We start from the raw sequence: 20331 nt of genomic DNA, 5'->3' as shown, positions 1-20331 counted from the left end.
CCCGGGACCAGCAGCCGCGGCGCGGCCCGCACAGCCGGAACCGCCGCCCGCCCCGGAACTGCTCCGCCCGCCCGCCTCTCACCCGGAAGCGAAGCGGGGGCGCTGGCGAAGTCGGGATTCCCGGACCGTGGCTACCTGGCTCAGTGCTCCGGGCTCAACCGTCCGCTTCGTGGCTGCCTTTCGCGGCCCGCGGCGCGACTCTCCAGACCGCCCCGGGCCCGTTCCGCGCCCTTGCGGCCCTCCCTCGTTTGCCCGCTTGGCTACGCCGGCCCTGGACGCGACCAGCCCGGCTCAGGCCCCTGTCCTGCTCCCGTTCTCTTCCAGCCAGCTGCTCCGCCTCTTGGCTTTATCGCTGATAATATTGTTGTTGTTGATTACTGTTTAGGCACAAAATACCCCCCAGTCTTTAAACTTTCAAAAGGGAGACGGGGGTGGCATGGAGACGCCAGTACTCTAGCAGGAGGCGGGCCCAGACTCCCACCGAGTGACACGGGGGTAGGGGCCAGCCCGCACAGCCCTGCCACCTTGTATTATCATTGACGGTTGTGTGTCTGTCAACTCCGGGAATCGCCCCATTTAGGAAATAGCTATCGAGTACCTACTGTGCGTCAGGCACTGTTCTACGTGCTGGCAGTACTGGAGTGGACGAGAGATTGATGAGCTTCCAGCTCTCGTGAAACTTCTGGTAGGGAAGAGACAGAAACACGTAAAAGGTGGATATTTTAAAGTAAAGATAATGCCAGGTGTTGGAGATCCATGAATTAAATGGGGGTCGGTGTGACGGGGTAGGGGTAGGGGAAGTGTAATAATTATGATGGTCAGGGAAAGTTACATTATTTGCTCTGAGATCATAAAAGACCTGCCCAGTGAAGATCTGGGCAAGACTTCCAGACCGAGGGAACAGCATGTGCAAAGCGCATAAGGGGAGGGGGCAGGGAAGAAATTGTCATGTTCAAGGCACTGCAGGATGGCTGGTGTGGCCGGAAAGTGGTATGAGAAGATGTTGGAGAGTTAGGCAGAGGCCAAATGTAGGGCTTTGTGGGACATGATGGAGTTTGGATTTTGTTGTAAGTGCAACTGGAAGGCTTTGGAGAGTTCAGCAGCAGAGTGACATGATCTTATTTAATCTGTAAAGAATGCTAGTGTGAAGAATAGTTGGTAGAGGGGAGGGGCAAGAACAAAGCAGAGACACCAGTTAAGAGGTAAATGAAGTAGTCCAGGAGAGAGAATGGTGGCTTCGGCTAGGGTGAGAGTAGTGAAGATGGAGAGATATGGAGAGATTTGGATGTTTGGGAGGTAGAGTGAAGGACTTGTTGATAGATGAGGGAGAGAGTGAAAGCAAGAGAGAACTCAGGCATGACTCCTAAGTTTTGGGCCTGAGCAGCCAGGTGTTTAGTGATACTATTTACTGAGTTGGGGTAGGGGCAGAGACTTAGGTTAAATGGATAAACAAAAACTGAAGTTATTTGCATAACTTGTGAGCAATACAGATGATCTGTCCATCTGTAATTTTGCCATCTGGTGGAGATTTCCTTTTCTTCCACAGCTCATGAGCCAAATCACCATTAAACCGTGACTTTGGATCCAGCTTTTTCTTTCCTTGAGGGTCCTCCATGCAGCAGCCAGATGAGATGCTTGTTTCCTCCCTTAAATGCCACCTAGGTCATCTCTAGAAAGAACTAGAAGAGTGACATTTGTCTCTATTTTTGGAATGCCTACACATCCATAAAACTCAGCAAGTTTCAAATTCCACCAAATCCAACAGCCTTGCAGAAAATGCGCAGAGCTATCAGTGTTGCTACGCAGATTGGGTAAAGGGGATTTGATTGCTAGCCTATAGACGTTCCTATCCAAACACTGGTGTCTTGGGATGAAATTTTTTTTTATTGTTATTATATAATTTATTTTTTCTTTGCCACAGAAATTGGCAGGAGAGAATTCAAATGTTCCAGGGACCCAGATATAATGTTTATCGCATTACTGCAGGAGGTCTTTGCTTTCCCTTTTCTTCTTCTAAAGTACTGGAGAAATTTGATGGAGTTCTGTTTTGGCTTCTTATCTGATTTTTCTATTTCCCAGTAATAGAAGCCCTAACTATGCAGGACTGAGTTCCTTCTTGTCCCAAATAATATCCGCTGTTGTTCACTATTGGCCAGTTGATGAGAATCTAAAGTGAAATGTTAGAACAATTTGCCTGTTCTAACTCCAGGTGAGTGGAATGATGATGACTTGATTTTTGTGTTTAAAAAATACAAGTATAAATTCTTCCCTCCACCCCAGGAGGCATTTCCCAGCCCTTCCTGCCTCTGTCCTTCTACAATAGGTTCTGGATCTAAGCTTGTTAGTTGTTATCGAGTCAGTTCCAACTCATGACGACCCTATGTGTTACAGAGTAGAACTGCCCCATAGGGTATTCTTGGCTGTAATCTTAGAAGCAGATCGCCAGGTCTTTTCTTCCATGGTACTGCTTAGGTTAGTAGTTGAGTGCAAATGGTGTGCACCACCTAGGGACCTTGAATCTAAGATTGAAGCACAAAAATAACCAGTATTGAGTTGAAAATTTTTTTAAACATTTTAATCAAATTAATGGCTTCACATCACTACAGACAATGGTTGCATCCCTTCCTACAATCAGAGTGGAGGATGGAGGGTGTGGTGAGCAAGGGCCAAATACTCTGTATGCAGACTTCCCGTTAATCTCTGTTTTTAGCCCCCCATCTCATTCTTGCCCTCTAATATACCAGAGTCCCAAGTCTCTCTCTGAGATCTTACAGGGTAACTCAGTTCCCTTCTCTATATCTCAGTCTAGGTTTTATTAGAGGCAAACCTTCGGGGTTAGGGAGAGGCAGTGTGGTGAAGTAAAAAGAGTACAGTACTGTAGTCTAGTCCCATCGCTGCTACTGGCTTAAGGCTTGACCTTGGGAAAGTCACTTCACCTCTCTGGACCTCTTTCCCCATCTGACCTAACAAACTCCCAGAGCAGGCACTCTGCCTCAGTGATAGAGGCATCCTATCCTCTCATCCACCCCTGAGCAAAGCAGCTGGGACTTTTCTATTCAGAGAAAGGATGAACGATGAGGCTCCTTATGGCAGAAAGCCCTTGAGGACCCAGAAGAACATAGAAGGCCCCCAGGAGGGAGCTATGCTGGCAGCCCGAAGGCATAAATAGCCATTCTACGGCTGTTAAAAGGCTGTGAGCATGACGCGCTTTATCATGATGGATGGTCGTACTTGGCCCAGAAGAGGCTGGATCCAGATGGGACTTCAGGGAGAGCCATGGAGGGGACTGTGTGATCACTCCTCTCTTTAAGGAGTATCTTCAGCCTGGCAGGATAAAGAATGTTGCCTCTCTGGGGTACAGCTTTAGCTAAGCAGGCCAAAAGTGTGGTATGTGTGTACATACATATGCACCTGGGGTTTCTGGGTTTAAAGAAGACAAAAGAGCTAAGTCCAGAGGTTAACAGCTTGTGCCCAGGGCTCAAATCTCAGTTTGTCTCACAGGTTGGGTTCCCCTAGAACTGACTGAGTCAAGAGATGAGTGTGCAGGAAGTTTATTAGGGGGTGCTCTCAGGATCAACTCCTGTAGGGGAAGAGAAGGAAGCAGGACTGGGCAGAGAGAGAAGTCGGTTTGGGGTGCAGTCATAGGAAGCTTTGGCAGACCCCACAGGGAGCTCTGAAGCTGGGGCAGCCCTTCAGAGTTGGTCTGAGTTGGGGCGAAGGGGCCAGGCCTTTATATCCCTGCATGGACCTGTCATTGAATGCGGGCTGGTCCAGGAATGGGGTGTGACCTTGGACGAGGAGCTCTGTTGAGCCAAGGACAATTCCCAGAGGGGTGATGGCTGAGAGCTGTCGACCTGTAATCTCCCCAGTAGTCCTGAAGGGGGACCTAGGCAGCATAGCATTTGCTACAGTCCACCCATAATGCTGTGCAGATCCACTTGCTTTGTGTAAGTTCTGAGAGCATTCAGGATCCTGGTGGGAGTCTTTTCCTGGGGGAGACGTAGAAGAGGAGGATTAGTGGGACAAACTACAGCTCCACCACCGCGTAACTGACATACGCATCATCACCCTCCTATCCGTCCTAGATTCCTGTCATCCTTAGCTAGCACCTCCAGTGGTCTGGGTGGCTTACCTGGTGGAGTGGCCAAGACCCTACGTGAGGGGTTTGGACCCCTGGCTGCCATGTGATTCTCGGACTGCGGCTGCTGCACTTCTCCGTTTACTGTGAAAATAGGGCAACGGTGTACAAAGAGACACCCCGGTGGGTCATGTGGGTGCCAAACATTCCTCTCTGTCCTTATGTTTGGCAGTAGCCCTACCTCCTTCCTGGTGATTACTCTCTCTGCCTGCCGTCCTTGGAAGAAGGAGTGTCTGATAGATAACACCCGCTAGTACATTTCCTTCCCCTGGTAACCATCCCGTTTGATTACCAGTGAAAATGTTAACAGTTGTAGTGCTTTCTGTGCCAGAGACTGCCTAAGCTCTACCAGGGACGGGGTCCTCATGAGTACCTGGGCAGTAGCGATCCAGCTCCAAAGTCCCATCTTGAGCTTTCTCAGACCATTCCTGGCACGAGCTGTTGTGGCTTAGGTTCTCTAGGAAACAGACTGTGAGATGCAGGGTGTTTATTGGGAAGTGCTTTTGGGATCCACGCCTCTGGGGGAGGGGAGGAAGCAGGGCTGGGCAGAGGGAGAGGTTGGGCTGTACAGTCACAGCAGGTTTCAGTGGACCCTGTGGTGGGCTCTGAAGCTGGGATGGCTCTCCAGAGTTGTTTGAGTTGGAGTCAGGAGGCCAGACTCTTTACCTTGCATTGATTGACCAGTCATTGGATGCTGGCTGCCCTAGGAAGGTGTGATCTTGGGCAAGGGGCACTCTTCAGCCAGCAGCCGCAGGAGGAACCAGTCCTTCAGTCCTGAAGGGGGATCTGGACAGTATAGCATCTGCAGCAGTTTGTCTCCTGCAGTTCCACCGATCAGCGATCAGCGTGAGCTTGGCATCCGTTCTAAGGAAATGCTTCAGCCTGGGAGGGAGGGAAGGTGGGTGGACCCTCTGTATGCCAAGCTATGATAGGCTTCCTTCACAGAACCTCAAATGCCGATGTGCTTTATTCCCACAAACTCTCACCATTCCCCTACTTACAGGAGGATGGAGGAAAATGATGCACTATATGTACGTATATGAGAAAGATGTGGCAATCTACTTCTGTAAAGATTTACAGCCTTAAAAAGCCTATAGGGTGGTTCTACTCTGTCCTGTAGGGTTGCTATGAGTCGGAATCAACTCAATGGCAATGAGTATATGTGTATATATATATGAATATATATATATACACACACACGCACACGTAATTGTGGTGAAAGATATGCGACAAAACATTTGCCAATTCAACAATTTCTGCATGTATAATTTAGTGACTTTGATTACATTCTTTATGCTGTGCAACCATTTTCTCTATCCTTTTCCAAATTATTCCACTACCATTAGCATAAACTCACTGCCCCCTAAGCAATAGCTCCTTCCCCCCAACCACTAGTAAGTTTAGTTTCTATATATTTGCCTTTTCATAGAAGTGAGATCATACAGTATTTGTCCTTTTGTGACTGACTTATTTCCCCCAACATAATTTTTTTAAATTAAATATTTTATTGTGTTCTTGGTGAAAGTTCACACAGTAAATTAGGTTCCCATTCAACAATTTCTATACAGTTTGCTCAGTGACAGTGTTTACATTTTTCACAGTGTGCAAGTTTCTCATTATTTTCATTCTGTTGTTCCATTTCCATAAGCATAATCATGTGGTGGCATGCATCAGGACTTCATTTCTCTTCAAGGCTGAGTAGTATTCCGTTGTATGCATATACCACATTTTGTTTATCCATTCATCTGTTGATGACATTTCAATTGTCTCTACGTTTTGGCTATTGGGAAAAGTGCTGCCATGAAAGATGCATTTTATGATAGAACTGATTTGGCATCTGGGTAAACACACTGCCAAGACTGCTTGGAGGAAGAAACGGGCAACTATCACGAGAAACCTCCAGCAGGAGACTCGCCGGTGACAGCAGCAGAGCTAGAGTTGACTCCATTCCTTTCCCTTTGTATCAGGCTCTACGACCCAGAGTTTATCCAATGAGATATCTGCCCTGGTTTATTGTCTAGGTAGAGCCACAGAGACAGCAGAACAAGCTGGGACCTGTCCAGGTTGGCCTCAGAAACCCATGCACAGTGCCTGACACCTACTAGGTGCTTGCTGGCTAACGATTTGTTGAAGGAACAGGTGTCCTTGTTTTCATCAGCATGGTGATAACATCAGGAGTTACCTCATTACCTTGTTTTCTATTTCTTCTAGAATTTATTTTTTATAATTTATGTTTTCTTAAAATTGTTTGTTTCATCTCTTTTTTATATGTAAGCTCTAAGAGGATAGCATCTCTGTCTTGTCTACTGTTGTATCCCCAACATCAGCACAAACCACAGAGGAAGCTTCTAGTAAATATTTGTCTGAATGAATGGGTGTGGGAGGAAGGGTTAATTTGGAAGAAAGAAGGAAGAATTGAGTCCTCTCCTAACGTGAGTCATTTTTCAGGCTACCTTTGGCCTTTTCTCATTCAGCATACCCATGAAAACGGTGCGTTATTATTAGGAGCACAGCAGAGTATTCTAATGCTCTTCTGTGATCCTCCTGTGTAAAGCATCTCACATCTTTGGGACACTCTGCTCTCTGCTTCCTCTGCCCTCCCTACTTCAATAGTTCAAGAATGGATGGAGAGGTCGACAATTACTCTAAAGCAAAGATGAGAAGTTAAGGGGGTAGGGAAACTAGAGCACTGGAAATGGAAAAACCAGAACACAGTTAAAGAGAATGTTGACACGTATGAAAAATGTAACTAATGTCACTGAACAATTTGTACAGAAATTGTCAAATGGGAACCTAATTTGTTGTGTAAATTTTCACCAAAAACATAATAAAATATTACTTAAAAAGAAAAAAAACAATGGATGAGGAACCCACTGTGGGCCGGGCACTCTATTAATCCCTGCAGAAGTTTTGTAATTGCTCCACCAACCCTTCACACACTACTTTGAAGCTCAGTGTGCTGCCATGTGCGCTGCGGTTTACTAAGACCTTGTGACTGCGCTGCCGCCCAACTTCCGGACAGCGTCGCAGCAGCACCCCCTGGCGTCCCGCCTGGGGGCGGCGCATGAAGTCTCCTCACTGCGGTGGTTTCTTCGCCGCCCGCTGTCTGCCTGTAGTGTGCCGCGCGTCACGGGTTCGAAACTGTTGGGAGTTGGACCGACTCCAGCCTCGGCTCCGGGGGGGCCCTCCTGAGCCACTCGCCTTCCCGGGGCCATGGAGAAGGCCACCCACAAAAGCAAGAATGGTAACTGGGCAGTAGGGAGGGAGGAGGAGATGCCCTGGGAACTAAGGCTTCCTCACTTTTCCGCCTTTGTAGAATGGGCTGGGAGATAACCTCTCGCCATCATTTATTTATTGAGGTATGATTTCCGTACAGTAAGATCCCTCCTCCCCCTTTTCAGTATATATATCTCTGAGATGTGACAAATGTATACCGACGTTGAACCACAACCACAATCAAAATATGGAACAGTTCTGCCACCCCCAAAATTACCTTGTGCGGCCTCTTTGCGGCGGATCCCTTTGCCCATTCTTCCCCTCACACCCCCATCTGTTTTCTGTAGTTTTGCCTTTCCCATGGAGAGTGTCATGAACATGGAATGATACAGCATGGAGCCTTTTGAGTCTGGCTTCTTTCTCTTAGCCCTGCTGTCTTTTCAGACTGCATTTCATAGTAGTTTCACATTGTAAGCACATTTAATTTGCAAGCTAAGGTTGCAATTAAAGATGCGGCTTCACTGTGTACACGGGAACAGAGGCTGCAGGGATGACCTGCCCGAAGTTGCTTCTGTAATCCTGGAAAATCTCTGAAGACAGTAATCTTCTTTGTATTATGCTATTTTATTTTACAGACGAGAGAATATTTGAAGACAAGGGAACAGATTGTAGATCAGGGTTTCTGATTTACATTTTTTGAGTAGGCTTAAAGTGGGAGGGGGCGCCCCGCCCCTCGCATAGTTCCGTTTTTCAGTTGGTGACCTCGTGGAAACAAGAAGTGTCAGCAGAGTCACCATTCAGCAGGGTAGCAGTGGCACCAGCGACTGTCCCAGAGCATCTGTGGTTTCAGGGAAGGTAGAGGGTGGTTGGTGATGAGCAAGGATAGCTGCTTTGAGTGAAGGACCCTGAAGCTTGCCAGCCTCAGAGCTGGGGTTAGGCGAGGCCCCTTCTTCAGCAGTGGGGATGCTCAGAGGCCCCCGAAAGACCATGGGTACATAGACTTGGCCAAAGCTTGGCAAGTAGCAGTTTGTCACTTGTCCTCAAGAAAAGTGTTGTGTGGGAAATGCTGGGGAGGTATGCTGAGGGCAAGTCTCCTCACAAACTTCCTCTTGGGAAAATAACTTCTTGTTATTGTTGTTTTAAATCACTCCTCAGTCCTTGACATTTTTCTTGTGAGATTGGGTTCTATAGAAAACATATTTCCACCTACCCCCGACCCACCCATTGTCCTCAAGGCCTGTGGAGTTTTCTCCCAAATGCTTTTTGAATCCATCTACTGGCCATTCCACCGTCACCACCATGACCTGCCTGAGTGACTGCAGTAATCCTTACACTCCCCACATCCCTTCCACACCCCAAACAGCAGCCAGAGGGTTTAAAAAAAAGAAAATCCGATCATGCCCTGATGAAATCCCTTCTAAGCTTTTTCACTGAGGTAACTTCTTACCTCCTCAGCATGGCCCAACAGCCAGCCCCTGTCTGCTTGGCCCTTGCTCCTCCTGCCTCCTTCCCACTGGTCTTTATGTTCCTCTGACAGGCCTTGGTCCTTCCAGTCTCAGAACCTTGATTCACGTAGTAGCCTCCACCCATCCCCCCCTTTGCCTAAATATTTCCTATTGGTCCTTTCGACCTCAATTCAAAAGTCACCTGCTCAGGGGAGCCTGCCCTGCCTTCTCCAGGCCAGGCCCCCTGTCGTTCACTCAGAGCACATGTCTGACAGTTTGTTATTCAACATATATTTATGGGACTGATTGATTGATACCTGTCTCCTCCACTAGACTGTAAGATCCATGAGGGCAAGAAACACATTTGTTTTCCTCACCATGGTAAACACTGCCTGCGCAACAAATATTTGTTGAGTGAGTAGATAATAATAACTAACATTGATTGAGCACTTACAGTGTGCCAGGCACTGTGCAAAAGCCTTTAACTGTCTCATGGAAATCTTAATACAACCCTCTGAGGTAGATACTAATATCATCTCCATTTTACAGATGAGGAAACTGAGGAACAGAGAGGTTCAGTAAGTGCCCCAGGGGTCTAGTTCGGCACCCCAGTGCACTACAGCCATGTGGCCTTCTAGGTGAAGGACTGAAACAAGTTCTCCTCTTTCTATTAGAAGGACTGGTCGACCTCAAGGTCAAGGTGTCTGTACACACCTTGAGCAAAACGCAGAAGACCAAACTCACTGTGGGCAGCCTGGGATTAGGTCTGATCATCATCCAGCATGGTCCCTACCTCCAAATCATCCACCTCATCAAGAAGGGAGCTGCAGCCCAGGACGGGAAACTCCAGCCAGGTGACCGTGGTTTCCCCTACCTTCCTCCTATCAACCTTTGGGAGACTTGGTCATTACATTTCAGTGGAACCATGATGATGACATTGTTTGAGAGCTTTCTATGGGCCAGCCAGTCGCTCTCACTTATAAATCTCCCACTGCTGTGTGTATTCATTTGTTTAATTCTCACAATAACCCTCTTGGTAGGAGCTATTATTATTATCCGCCTTTTATAGGTGAGGAGCCCTGATGGTGCAGTGGTTAAGGGCTCAGCTAGTAACCGAAAGGGTGGCAGTTCGAATTCACCAGCTGCTCCTTGGAAACCCTATGGGGCAGTTCTACTCTGTCCTACATGGTCACTGAGTCGGAATTGACTCAACGGCAATGGGTTGTTTTTTTTTTTTTTTTCAAGTGTTATATTTATTACATTTTGGCACCTATCTTACCTTTTATCTACCTATTTTTTAATTTTTTTAAATTGTACTTTAGGTGAAGGTTTACAGAACAAGTAGTTTCTCATTACGCAGTCGGTACACATATTGTTTTATGACATTGGTTAACAAACCCACAAAATGTCGACACTCTCCCTTCTTGACCTTGGAGGACCTTTTGGCAGTGGGTTTTTTATGGGTGAAAGGAGCCCTGGTGGCACAGTGGTTATGCTCTTGGCTGCTAATCGAACCCAGCAGCCACCCGTGGTAGAAAGATGTGTCAGTCGGCTTCCGTAAAGAATACAGCCTTGGAAACTCTATGGGCACCATTCTATTCTGTCCTACCGGGTTGCTATGAGTCAGAATCGACTCGACGGCGGTGGGTTTATAGGTGAGGAAACTGAGGCTCGGTGAGATCAAGTTCCTTGCCAGGGTCACCCCCATCTGGTAAGTGGGATACAGACACAAGCAGTGTCACTTTGGAGCTTATGACTCTCTGTGGATAAGGATTTCTTCTTTCGTAGGCAGGACTAATCATTGCTAACATTTAGGTGCATCATCTCATTGCATCCTCCCAACAACCTGAGGTAGATTCTGCATTAAACCACCTTAAAGATAAGGAATCAGATATTTAGAAACTTTCCCAGGGACACACTGAAGCAGGGATTTGAATCCTGTTGGTCAGACTCCAGAGCACAAGTGCTTTGCCAATGCTGCCCTGCTTCTCTTATCTTTAGGAGCACTGGCTGTGCGGTGGTTAAGAGCTCAGCTGCAACCAAAAGGTCGGTGGTTTGAGCCCACCGGCCACTTTGCGGCATAAAATATGTGGCAGTCTGCTTCTGTAGAGATTTACAGCCTTGGAAACCCTATGGGGCAGTTCTACTCTGTCCTTTAGGGTTGCTTTGAGTTGGAATTGACTTGATGAAAATGGATTTTAATGGATTCTCTTATCTTTGGATGAAGGGAATTTTCCATTTAATTCAAGATGTGTTTCCTAGTGCCTACCCTGGGCCTGGTGCTGATGGAATGGTAAAGCGGTGAGAAGCGTTAATTGGGCTGCATTCTGGCTTGGGAGTTGCTGCTTTCTAGTTCTGTGATCTTAGACAAAGTCACTTAACTTTCCAGGCCTCAGTGGCCTTGTCTCTAAATCAGGGTAATATACCTTTGTCAAGGAGCCCTGGTGGTACAATGGTTAAGCTCTCAGCTGCTAACTGAAAAGTTGGTGTTTCGAACCCACCCAGCAGCTCTGCAGGAGAAAGACCTGGTGAGCTGCTTCCATAAAGACTACAGCCTGAAAAACCCTATGGGGCAGGTCTACCCTGTTACATGGGGTCTTTATAAGTCGGAATCAACTTGCTAGCACCTAACAACAACAACAGAGGTTGCTAGGATTGATGAAACAATTTTTATGGGCGTGCTTTGAAAACCAAAGTGCTACCGACATGTTGGCAGTTATTTCTCTTAGGCTTGTTTTCCATATGGATTCTCTAGAGTTGTGTGTGTGTGTGTGTGTGTGTGTGTGTGTTTTAAATAAAAAATGATTGTGGTACAGAAGCCCCATGGTTTAAACCACTGGTTTGCAACACTGGTTACCTGTTAGAATCACCTGGGGAGCTTTTAAAACTAAGACGCTTGGTCCCCATCTTTCCAGAGGTTCTGATTCAATTAGTCTGGGGTGGGGCCTGGGCAGTTTAGGTTTTAAAAGCTTCTCCAGAAAACCAAAACCAAACCTGTTGCCGTCGAGTCAATTCCGACTCATAGTGACCCTACAGGAGAGAGAAGAACCACCCCATAGTTTCCAAGAAGCAGCTGGTGGATTTGAACTGTCAGACCTTTTGGTTAGCAGCCAAGCTCTTAACCACTGTGCCATGAGGACTCCTAAAAGCTTCTCAGGTGATTCCAATTGGCAGCCAGGGTCAGAAGGAGAGGAGTGAAGAAGAAAGTAGATACGTGATACTATTACAAGTTAGGCTCACCTTAAAATCCAGAGCATTTTCCCACATATCACTGCTTGATGCTGGGGAACAAACCACCCAAAGGAGAGTTCTGGACTCTCCAGAGCAAAAGAACTCCAGGACAGGCCCCATGAGCTTTTCTGCATGTTCTCCTTGGCTTCCCTGGGGTCTCGTGACAGATGCTGGTTGATAACCAAGGTGTACACTTGCTAAGAGTGGGACACGAGGACGTGTTTGTGCACATGACATAGAATCTCATGTGGAGGTCAGGGCAGTGTTAAATTCATCTTTTAAATCCCAGACTTATTTATAGTACAGACACATTTATTACATCTGGGCTTAATAAATGAACAATAAGCTAGCACTTGTCCCAAGCACTGTGCAAGGTGATTCCACATATATTATCTAGTTTAATCTTTGTAACAATTTTCTGAGGTAGAGAGGTGAAGTAACTTTTCCAATGAAGTAACAGCTAAGTCAGTGGTCAGTGCTGGGATTTGAACTTAAGTCTGCCCAAAAAGCCCCCGGCCCTTCTAGCTATTTGCCTAATGACTAGAAAAGAAATTTCATTACAGAAGTCTAGAGCCCGAATCTCTTCATGACAAGTCAGCCACATTCTTTACACTGTCTAGGTTTCAAAGTCCCTGTAATTCCATCCTTTTGCCAGTGATTCTGAGATTTGATGAGACCATATTCTTACAGACTTTTTTTTTTTTTTTAAATTTTAAATACATTGCCTCCTGGCCCAGGCACTTATTCATGTGTTTTCAATTTCTCTCTATTGGTGTTTCATAATAGGATCTCTAGAGGTTGATGCTGATTTCCTAATTTAGTTGAGTGTTAGTTTATCTAGCTAAACTTTGAATTCCTTTTGGCCAGTGTGGCTTTAGATACTGATCAGAATAGACTCTGATACCCAAAGGCTTCAGGAATTGATATAGCTTTGAAGATAAACAAAAGTCATTTACTGACCATCACTCTTACCAGGTCATATTCATTCAATATGCATTTATGTGAATGCCTGCTGTGTTCAGGCACCGTGCTAGGCCCCTGGGGGTATAGTGGTGAGCCAAACAGATGTGGCCCCTAACCACATGGATCTTATGGAACTTATAGCTTAGTTGGGAGATGTGGTGAAAAAGACATAAAATCTATTTTTCAGTAGTGGCTTGGCTGCTGCAAAGTTGATTTAATATAGGTAATCAAGACAAAGCTTATATAATGTGATTCTTACAGCCCATTACAACAGAAAAAAAATATGTAATGAGGTTGGTGTTCATAAATACGAAATTGGCGTTTCTTTATGAAGGGCAATGTTAATATTTGCTGCCAGAGTAATCACGTTCATACAGTGACACATTTGGTTTGCAGCCATAACGATCAGGGAATTAGCCTGTTTATTTTCTGCCCTCTTGATAAGTCACCCTTTTACAACATAATTAAGCAGAATGCCAACCCATTGCTTTGGGCTATAAACACTCCTTTTAACATTAGGCATCCTGGGAGCTCTTTGCCATTGTAATTAACCTCTGTAGGAGGAGCTCTGCTTCATACTGCACTATCTGTAGGTAGCTGGGAGAAGGTTCGTTTGGTTCTGAATTAGTTTCAGATACTTGGTTTTACTCCTGAGCTGCTTTTTAAGTAGCAGCTTTTTTTTCAACCTTTCTAGTATTCATTTCCTTTTATCCTGGGAATTTTTGTTTCTGGTAGGATCCAGCACTATGGAAATTTTTCCTTGCATTCCTTGGAGACTTCCTTTGGGATCAGTATAAATCCTGATTTAAGCACAGTGGGGTGTAGTATCAAAGAGAAGGTAGAACTTCATCTCAACCTTGTCTCCTCTGAGGTTAGGCTTCAGCTATCTTGGAAGAAGGGTGATTGAGGGGTCCTTAGTTTCCCACGCACAGAGACTTTGGGACTTTATTGGAGTTATTTCATCCCATGTCAGCTATAAAGTCCCCATTACCATATGGCAGGATGTTAGTTCTAGTAAGATTGGAAGACTTAGATTTCACCCAGTGTAAGCCTGTCCTTTCCAAGCAATTCCTTTGTGTTATTCCTTCCTTTCTTGCTGAACACCCATGTGGCCATCCATGTTCTACACTGTAAGCAAGATTAAACGATTCTGTAAGGCACTGAATTTGGGATACGAAGTCTGACAGAATTGTCAGAAAGGCTGGAGAACCGGGCTTGGAAAATGGGGCAAGAACAAAGGGCCATGTATAACCACCCCTGGAAACCAGATGTTCCTGCAGCATCTCCTGTTCCAGGTTCAGCGACTCAGGTGGGCATGTCCTATGGCTGGACATAGTTTACATGTCCAGGTCCTAGCTGTTGGGGGCAGGGAGGCGGGGGAGGCCAGTACAAGTGAATAATTGGTCTTTTTAGCTTCCAGTTTGAGGGTAGGAGGGCTTGTTGCCAAGATGCCATCCTCTTCCCATCTGCTGGGGGCTCAGAAGCTCCATGGTTGACCATCACGCCTCCGTCCCTGCCCAGCATTGCCCTAAAATTGGGGATCTAGCTGTCAAATCCCTTTGAACCAGTATACTCTCTGAATATACATTTTAAACTTTAATTAGAGCATGCTTATTGGTCGATATTTCATACAGAACTATTTGCTCAATAATACCGCACAAGGACAGAACATTATAATGAAAGGTCTGATGTTTAATATGGTCTATTTACTGTGGAAGGCACTGGAAATTGCCAGGCAAGTACAATAGAAAGCATGTCATTTATTCATCACTTAGTGTAAGTGGTTTTTTTCTGTGGTAGTAGTAGCCATGCATTTTATTTGAAACAAATACATTTTTAGAATCCTAAAGGATGGTTCCGATTATAAGTGGCTTTTAGCCTGTGTCACATCAAGGACTTCAAAAGTGTCCCACAAATATAATATCTACATTACACTACTATAGAAAAACTTCTTGCATGTATTCTTCCTTATGCAAAGGACACTCATGCCACTCACAGGAACACTTTTATTAAATAAGGCTGAAGCCTGGTTTTGGTTCAAAATGAGCCAGCAATATGAACCCATAAAACAAAGTGCCTCACTTTTAGCCAGAAATCAATATGACCCCTTTAAACCATTATCTTACTTCTGGTAATTTTCTTTCCTTCAGGTGATGTTCTGATCAGTGTTGGCCATGCCAACGTGTTAGGATATACTCTTCGAGAATTTTTAAAGCTTTTGCAACATATCACCATAGGATCAGTGCTACAAATCAAGGTTTACCGAGATTTTATTGATATACCCCAAGAATGGCAAGAAATACATGATTTAATCCCCGAGACCAAATTCTCAGTAACATGGTAAGTAGTTATGCCACTTTTTAGTTTAGGAAATCTCTGTTACACTACAGAACCCCAGGGTCTGTGAAGCACAGCGTCCAGGGTTAGTGTGAGAGTTATCAAATGGTAGGTGAGCTAACTGCAGGACCACTGTAGGAGGGATCGGTGACACCTCTTGAATAATTTGTTGTTCTTAGGTTCCTTGAAGTCAGTTCTGACTCATAGCGACCCCATGTACAACAGAACGAAACACTGCCCGGTCCTGCGCCACCCTCACAATTGTTGCTGTGATCGAGCCCATTGCTGTAGCTGCTGTGTCAATCCATCTCATTAAGGGTCTTCCTCTTTTTTGTTGACCCTCTACTTTACCCAGCATGATGTCCTCCCCGAGGGACTGGTCCCTCCTAACCATATGTCCAAAGTACGTGAGATGAAGTCTCACCATCCTCACTTCTAAGGAGAATTCTGGCTGTACTTCTTCCAAGACAGATGTGTTCGTTCTTCTGGCAGTCATGATATATTCAATATTCTCTGCCAACACCATAATTCAAAGGCATCAATCCTTCTTTGGTCTTTCTTACTCATTGTCCAGCTTTCGCATGCATATGAGGTGATTGAAAATACCATGACTTGGGTCAGGCGTACCTCTGTCCTCAAAGTGACATCTTTGCTTTTTAACACCTTAAAGAGGTCTTTTGCAGCAGTTTTGCCCAGAATAATTTAGTGGATTTTTAAATCCCCTTGGAAAGGATGATCTTACAGGACACAATGTGAGGCAGAATGGTGAAGGCAAGAGCTTTGAACTTGGAATTAGAAAAAACCACAAGCCATCCAATGGGAGGAAACCCTGGTGGCGTAGTGATTAAGAGCTTGGCTGCTAACCAAAGGGTTGGCAGTTTGAATCTACCAGGTGCTCCTTGGAAACCCTATGGGGCTGTTCTACTCTGTTCTATAGGGTCGCTATGAGTCGGAATCAACTTGACACAACAGGATTTTTTTTTTTTTTTAATCCAATGGGAACTCAGCCTACCAACCCACCTGCAATGTGCCTCCCTTCTTCCAGAGACCACCCTTAAACATGTGCTGTGAATCCATTTTCTTCCTTTCTCTCCTGTATAGTCAACTTCTCTCTGCATCCTTCCCAATAACATTTAAACCTTTTTAAGCCTCTCCCATCTTAGCAAAACCTACCTCAACCCCATCCCCTCTCCCTGTCCCCTCCAGTCACTGCCCTGTCCCTTGCCGTCCCCCAAATTTGTTGAAAGAGTTGTATGAGACATTCCATTTCCTCAAGAGACTCCATTTCCCAGGCACTCCTCAGCATGCTCCAATCTAGGCCCTGCCTTCATCACTCGGCTGAAAGGCCTCTTCTCAAGGTCATCCACAACCTTCATACTGCTGATTCCAATGGACACTTCTCAGGCTTTGTCTTCTGAGTAGCATTAGACACTATTTACACCATCTCCCCTTCAAACTCTTCTTGAAACATTATCCTCCCCAGGCTGCTGTGATACCACACTCCCCTGATTTTCCTATCCTGATCACTTCCTCTCGGTCTCCATTTATCCAGCTTTGGAGTTCCTCAAGATTTAGTCCTTGGCTCTCTTCTCTCAGTCTCTGAGGCAATCTCATTGATGCTGTGGTTTCTATTACTATCCGTACACTAATCCCTCTCAAATTGTATATCTCCATACTTGTGTATTTAAACACCCATTTGATATCTTCCTCATAAACTCCTCAAACTCATTATGTCCAAAATCAAAAGCCAGATTACCAGTGTTTTTCCAGTGGCCCCTATCTTACTGAGTGTTCTTCTTGGTGAACAAGCCAGAAATATAGGAGTTGTGCTTGAATTCTCCATCTCCCTTGTCCCCCTGGTCCTCAACAATTGCTGTAGTTGTTAGGTGCTGTTGAGTCAGTTCTGACTCATAGCAACCCTATGTACAACAGAACGAAACACTGCCAGGTCCTACGCCATCTTCACAATTGTTGCTGTGTTTAAGCCCATTGTTGCAGCCACTGTGTCAGTCCACCTCATTGAGAGTCTTCCTCTTTTTTGGCTCACCCTCTACTTTATCTAGCATGATGTCCTTCTCCAGGGACTGGTTCCTCCTGATAACACATCTAAAGTATGTGAGACGAAGTCTTGCCATCCTCACTTCCAAGAAGGACTCTGGCTGTACTTCTTCCAAGACAGATTTGTTCGTTCTTTTGGCAGTCCATGGTATATTCAATATTCTTTGCCAACATCATAATTCAAACGCACCAATTCTTCTTCTTCGGTCTTTTTTATTCATTGTCTACCTTTCGCATGCATATGAGGCAACTGAAAATACCATGGCTTGGGTCAGGTGCACCTCAGTCCTCAAAGTGACATCTTTGTTTTTTAACACCTTAAAGAGGTCTTTTGCAGCAGATCTGCCCAATGCAACGCGTCTTTTGATTTCCTGACTGCTGCTTCCATGGGTGTTGATTGTGGATCCAAGTAAAATGAAATCCTTGACAACTTCAATCTTTTCTCCTTTTATCGTGATGTTCCTTATTGGTCCAGTTGTGAGGATTTTTGTTTTATGTTGAGGTGTAATCCATACTAAAGGCTGTGGTCTTTGATCTTCGTCAGTAAGTGCTTCAAGTCCTCTTCACTTTCAGCAAGCAAGGTTGTGTTATCTGCATAATGCAGGTTGTTGATCAGTCTTTCTCCAATCCTGATGCCTCGTTCTTCATATAGTCCAGCTTCTTGGATTATCTGCTCAGCATACAGGTTGAACAGGTATGGTGAAAGGATACAACCCTAATGCACACATTCCCTGACTTTAAACCACGCAGTATCCCCTTGTTCTGCCCAAACAACTGCCCCTTGATCTATGTACAGGTTCCTCATGAGCACAATTAAGTGTTCTGGAATTCCCAGTCTTCACAATGTTATCCATAATTTGTTATGATCCACACAGTCAAATTCGTTTGCATAGTCAATAAAACACAGGTAAGCATCTTTCTGGTATTCTCTGCTAGGCTCCATCTGACATCAGCAATGATATCCCTGGTTCCACATCCTTTTTTGAATCCAGCCTGAATTTCTGGCAGTTCCCTGCTGATGTACTGCTGCAGCCGCTTTTGAATGATCTTCAGCAAAATTTTACTTGTGTGTGATATTAATGATATTGTTTGATATTTTCCACATTCAGTTGTATCACCTTTCTTGGGAATAGGCATAAATATTGATCTCTTCCAGTCAGTTGGCCACGTAGCTGTCTTCCATAGACGAGTGAGCATTTCCAGCATCCATTTGTTGAAACATCTCAATTGATATTCTGTCAATTCCTGGAGACTTGTTTTTCACCAATGCCTTCAGGGAAGCTTGGACTTCTTCCTTCAGTACCATCGGCAGTACCATCCTGATCATATGCTACCTCTTGAAATGGTTGAATGTCGACCAATTCTTTTTGGTATAATGACTCTGTGTATTCCTTCCATCTTCTTTTGATGCTTCCTGCATCGTTTAATATTTTCCCCATAGAATCCTTCACTATTGCAACTCAAGGCTTGATTTTTTTTCAGTTCTTTCAGCTTGAGAAATGCCGAGCGTATGCTTTCCTTTTGGTTTTCTCTCTCCAGCTGTTTGCACATGTCATTATAATACTTTACTTTGTGTTCTAAAGCCGCCCTTTGAAATCTTCTGTTGAGTTCTTTTACTTCATCATTTCTTCCTTTTGGTTTAGCTACTTGACGTTCAAGAGCAATCTTCAGAGGTCTCTTCTGACATCCATTTTGGTCTTTTCTTTCTTTCCTGTCTTTTTAATGACCTCCTGCTTTCTTCATGTATGATGTCCTTGACGTCATTCCACAACTCATCTGGTCTTCGGTCATTAGTGTTCAAGGCATCAAATCTATTCTTGAGATGGTCTCTAAATTCATGTGGGATATACTCAAGGTCGTACTTTGGCTCTCGTGGACTTGTTCTAATTTTCTTTAGTTTCAACTTTAACTTGCATAGGAGCAATTGATGGTCTGTTCCACAGTTGGCCCCTGGCCTTGTTCCGACTGATGATATTGAGCTTTTCCATTGTCTCTTTCCACAGATGTAGTTGACTTGATTCCTGTGTATTCCATTTGGTGAGGTCCATGTGTATAGTCACTGTTTATGCTGGTGGAAAAAGGTATTTGCGATGAAGAAGTCACTGGTCTTGCAAAATTCTATCATGCGATCTCCGGCATCGTTTCTATCACCAAGGCCGTATCTTCCAACTACCAATCGTTCTTCGTTTCCAACTTTTGCAGTCCAATCACCAATGCATCGTGATTGCATGTTCTATCAATTTCAGACTGCAGAAGCTGGTAAAAATCTTCAGTTTCTTCATCTTTGGCCTTAGCGGTTAGTGCGTAAATTTGAATAATAGTCATATTAACTGGTCTTCCTTGTAGGAGTATGGATATTATCCTATCACTGACAGTGCTGTATTTCAGGATAGATCTTGAAACATTCTTTTTGATGATGAATGCAAGTTGTCATTCCCGGCACAGCAGACCATCTGACTGATTCTAAATTCCCACAAGTCCATTTCAGCTCAGTAATGCCTAGGGTATCGATGCTCAGGCGTTCCATTTCATTTTTGACAATTCCCAATTTTTCTAGATTCATACTTCATACGTTCCATGTTCCGATTATTAATGGATATTTGCAGCTGTTTCTTCTCATTTTGAGTAGTGCCACCTCAGCAAATTAAGGTCCTGAAAGCTTGGCTTCATCCACGTCATTAAGGTCGACTCTACTTTGACAAGGCAGCTTTTCCCCAGTCGTTTTTTGAGTGCCTTCCAACCTGTGGGACTCATCTTCCAGCACTGTATCAGACAATGTTCTGCTGCTATTCATAAGGTTTTCACTGGCTAATTATGTTCAAAAGTAGACTGCCAGGTCCTTCTTCGTAGTCTGTCGTAGTCTGGAAGCTCAGCTGAAACCTGTCTGCCATGCGTGACCCTGCTGGTATCTGAATACCGGTGGCATAGCTTCCAGCATCACAG

At 45.0% G+C, this 20331-nt stretch overlaps 1 protein-coding gene across 1 annotated transcript in view; it reads left to right on the top strand.

Annotated features, from left to right (window-relative positions):
* Positions 1–7351: 7351 nt before the first annotated feature.
* The window catches only part of PDZD9 (PDZ domain containing 9), an 18910-nt gene continuing 5930 nt past the window's right edge, over positions 7352–20331 (top strand). The window contains exons 1-3 of the mRNA XM_004373454.2: positions 7352–7382; positions 9474–9653; positions 15144–15333. Coding sequence (XP_004373511.1) covers positions 7352–7382; positions 9474–9653; positions 15144–15333 — 401 coding nt within the window. The remainder of the gene's footprint in view (positions 7383–9473; positions 9654–15143; positions 15334–20331) is intronic.

The sequence above is a fragment of the Trichechus manatus genome, unplaced genomic scaffold, assembly GCF_000243295.1.
Source record: "Trichechus manatus latirostris isolate Lorelei unplaced genomic scaffold, TriManLat1.0 scaffold00024, whole genome shotgun sequence".
In the NCBI taxonomy this organism is placed as follows: Eukaryota; Metazoa; Chordata; class Mammalia; order Sirenia; family Trichechidae; genus Trichechus; species Trichechus manatus.
This window is presented reverse-complemented; position numbering and strand designations above follow the sequence as displayed.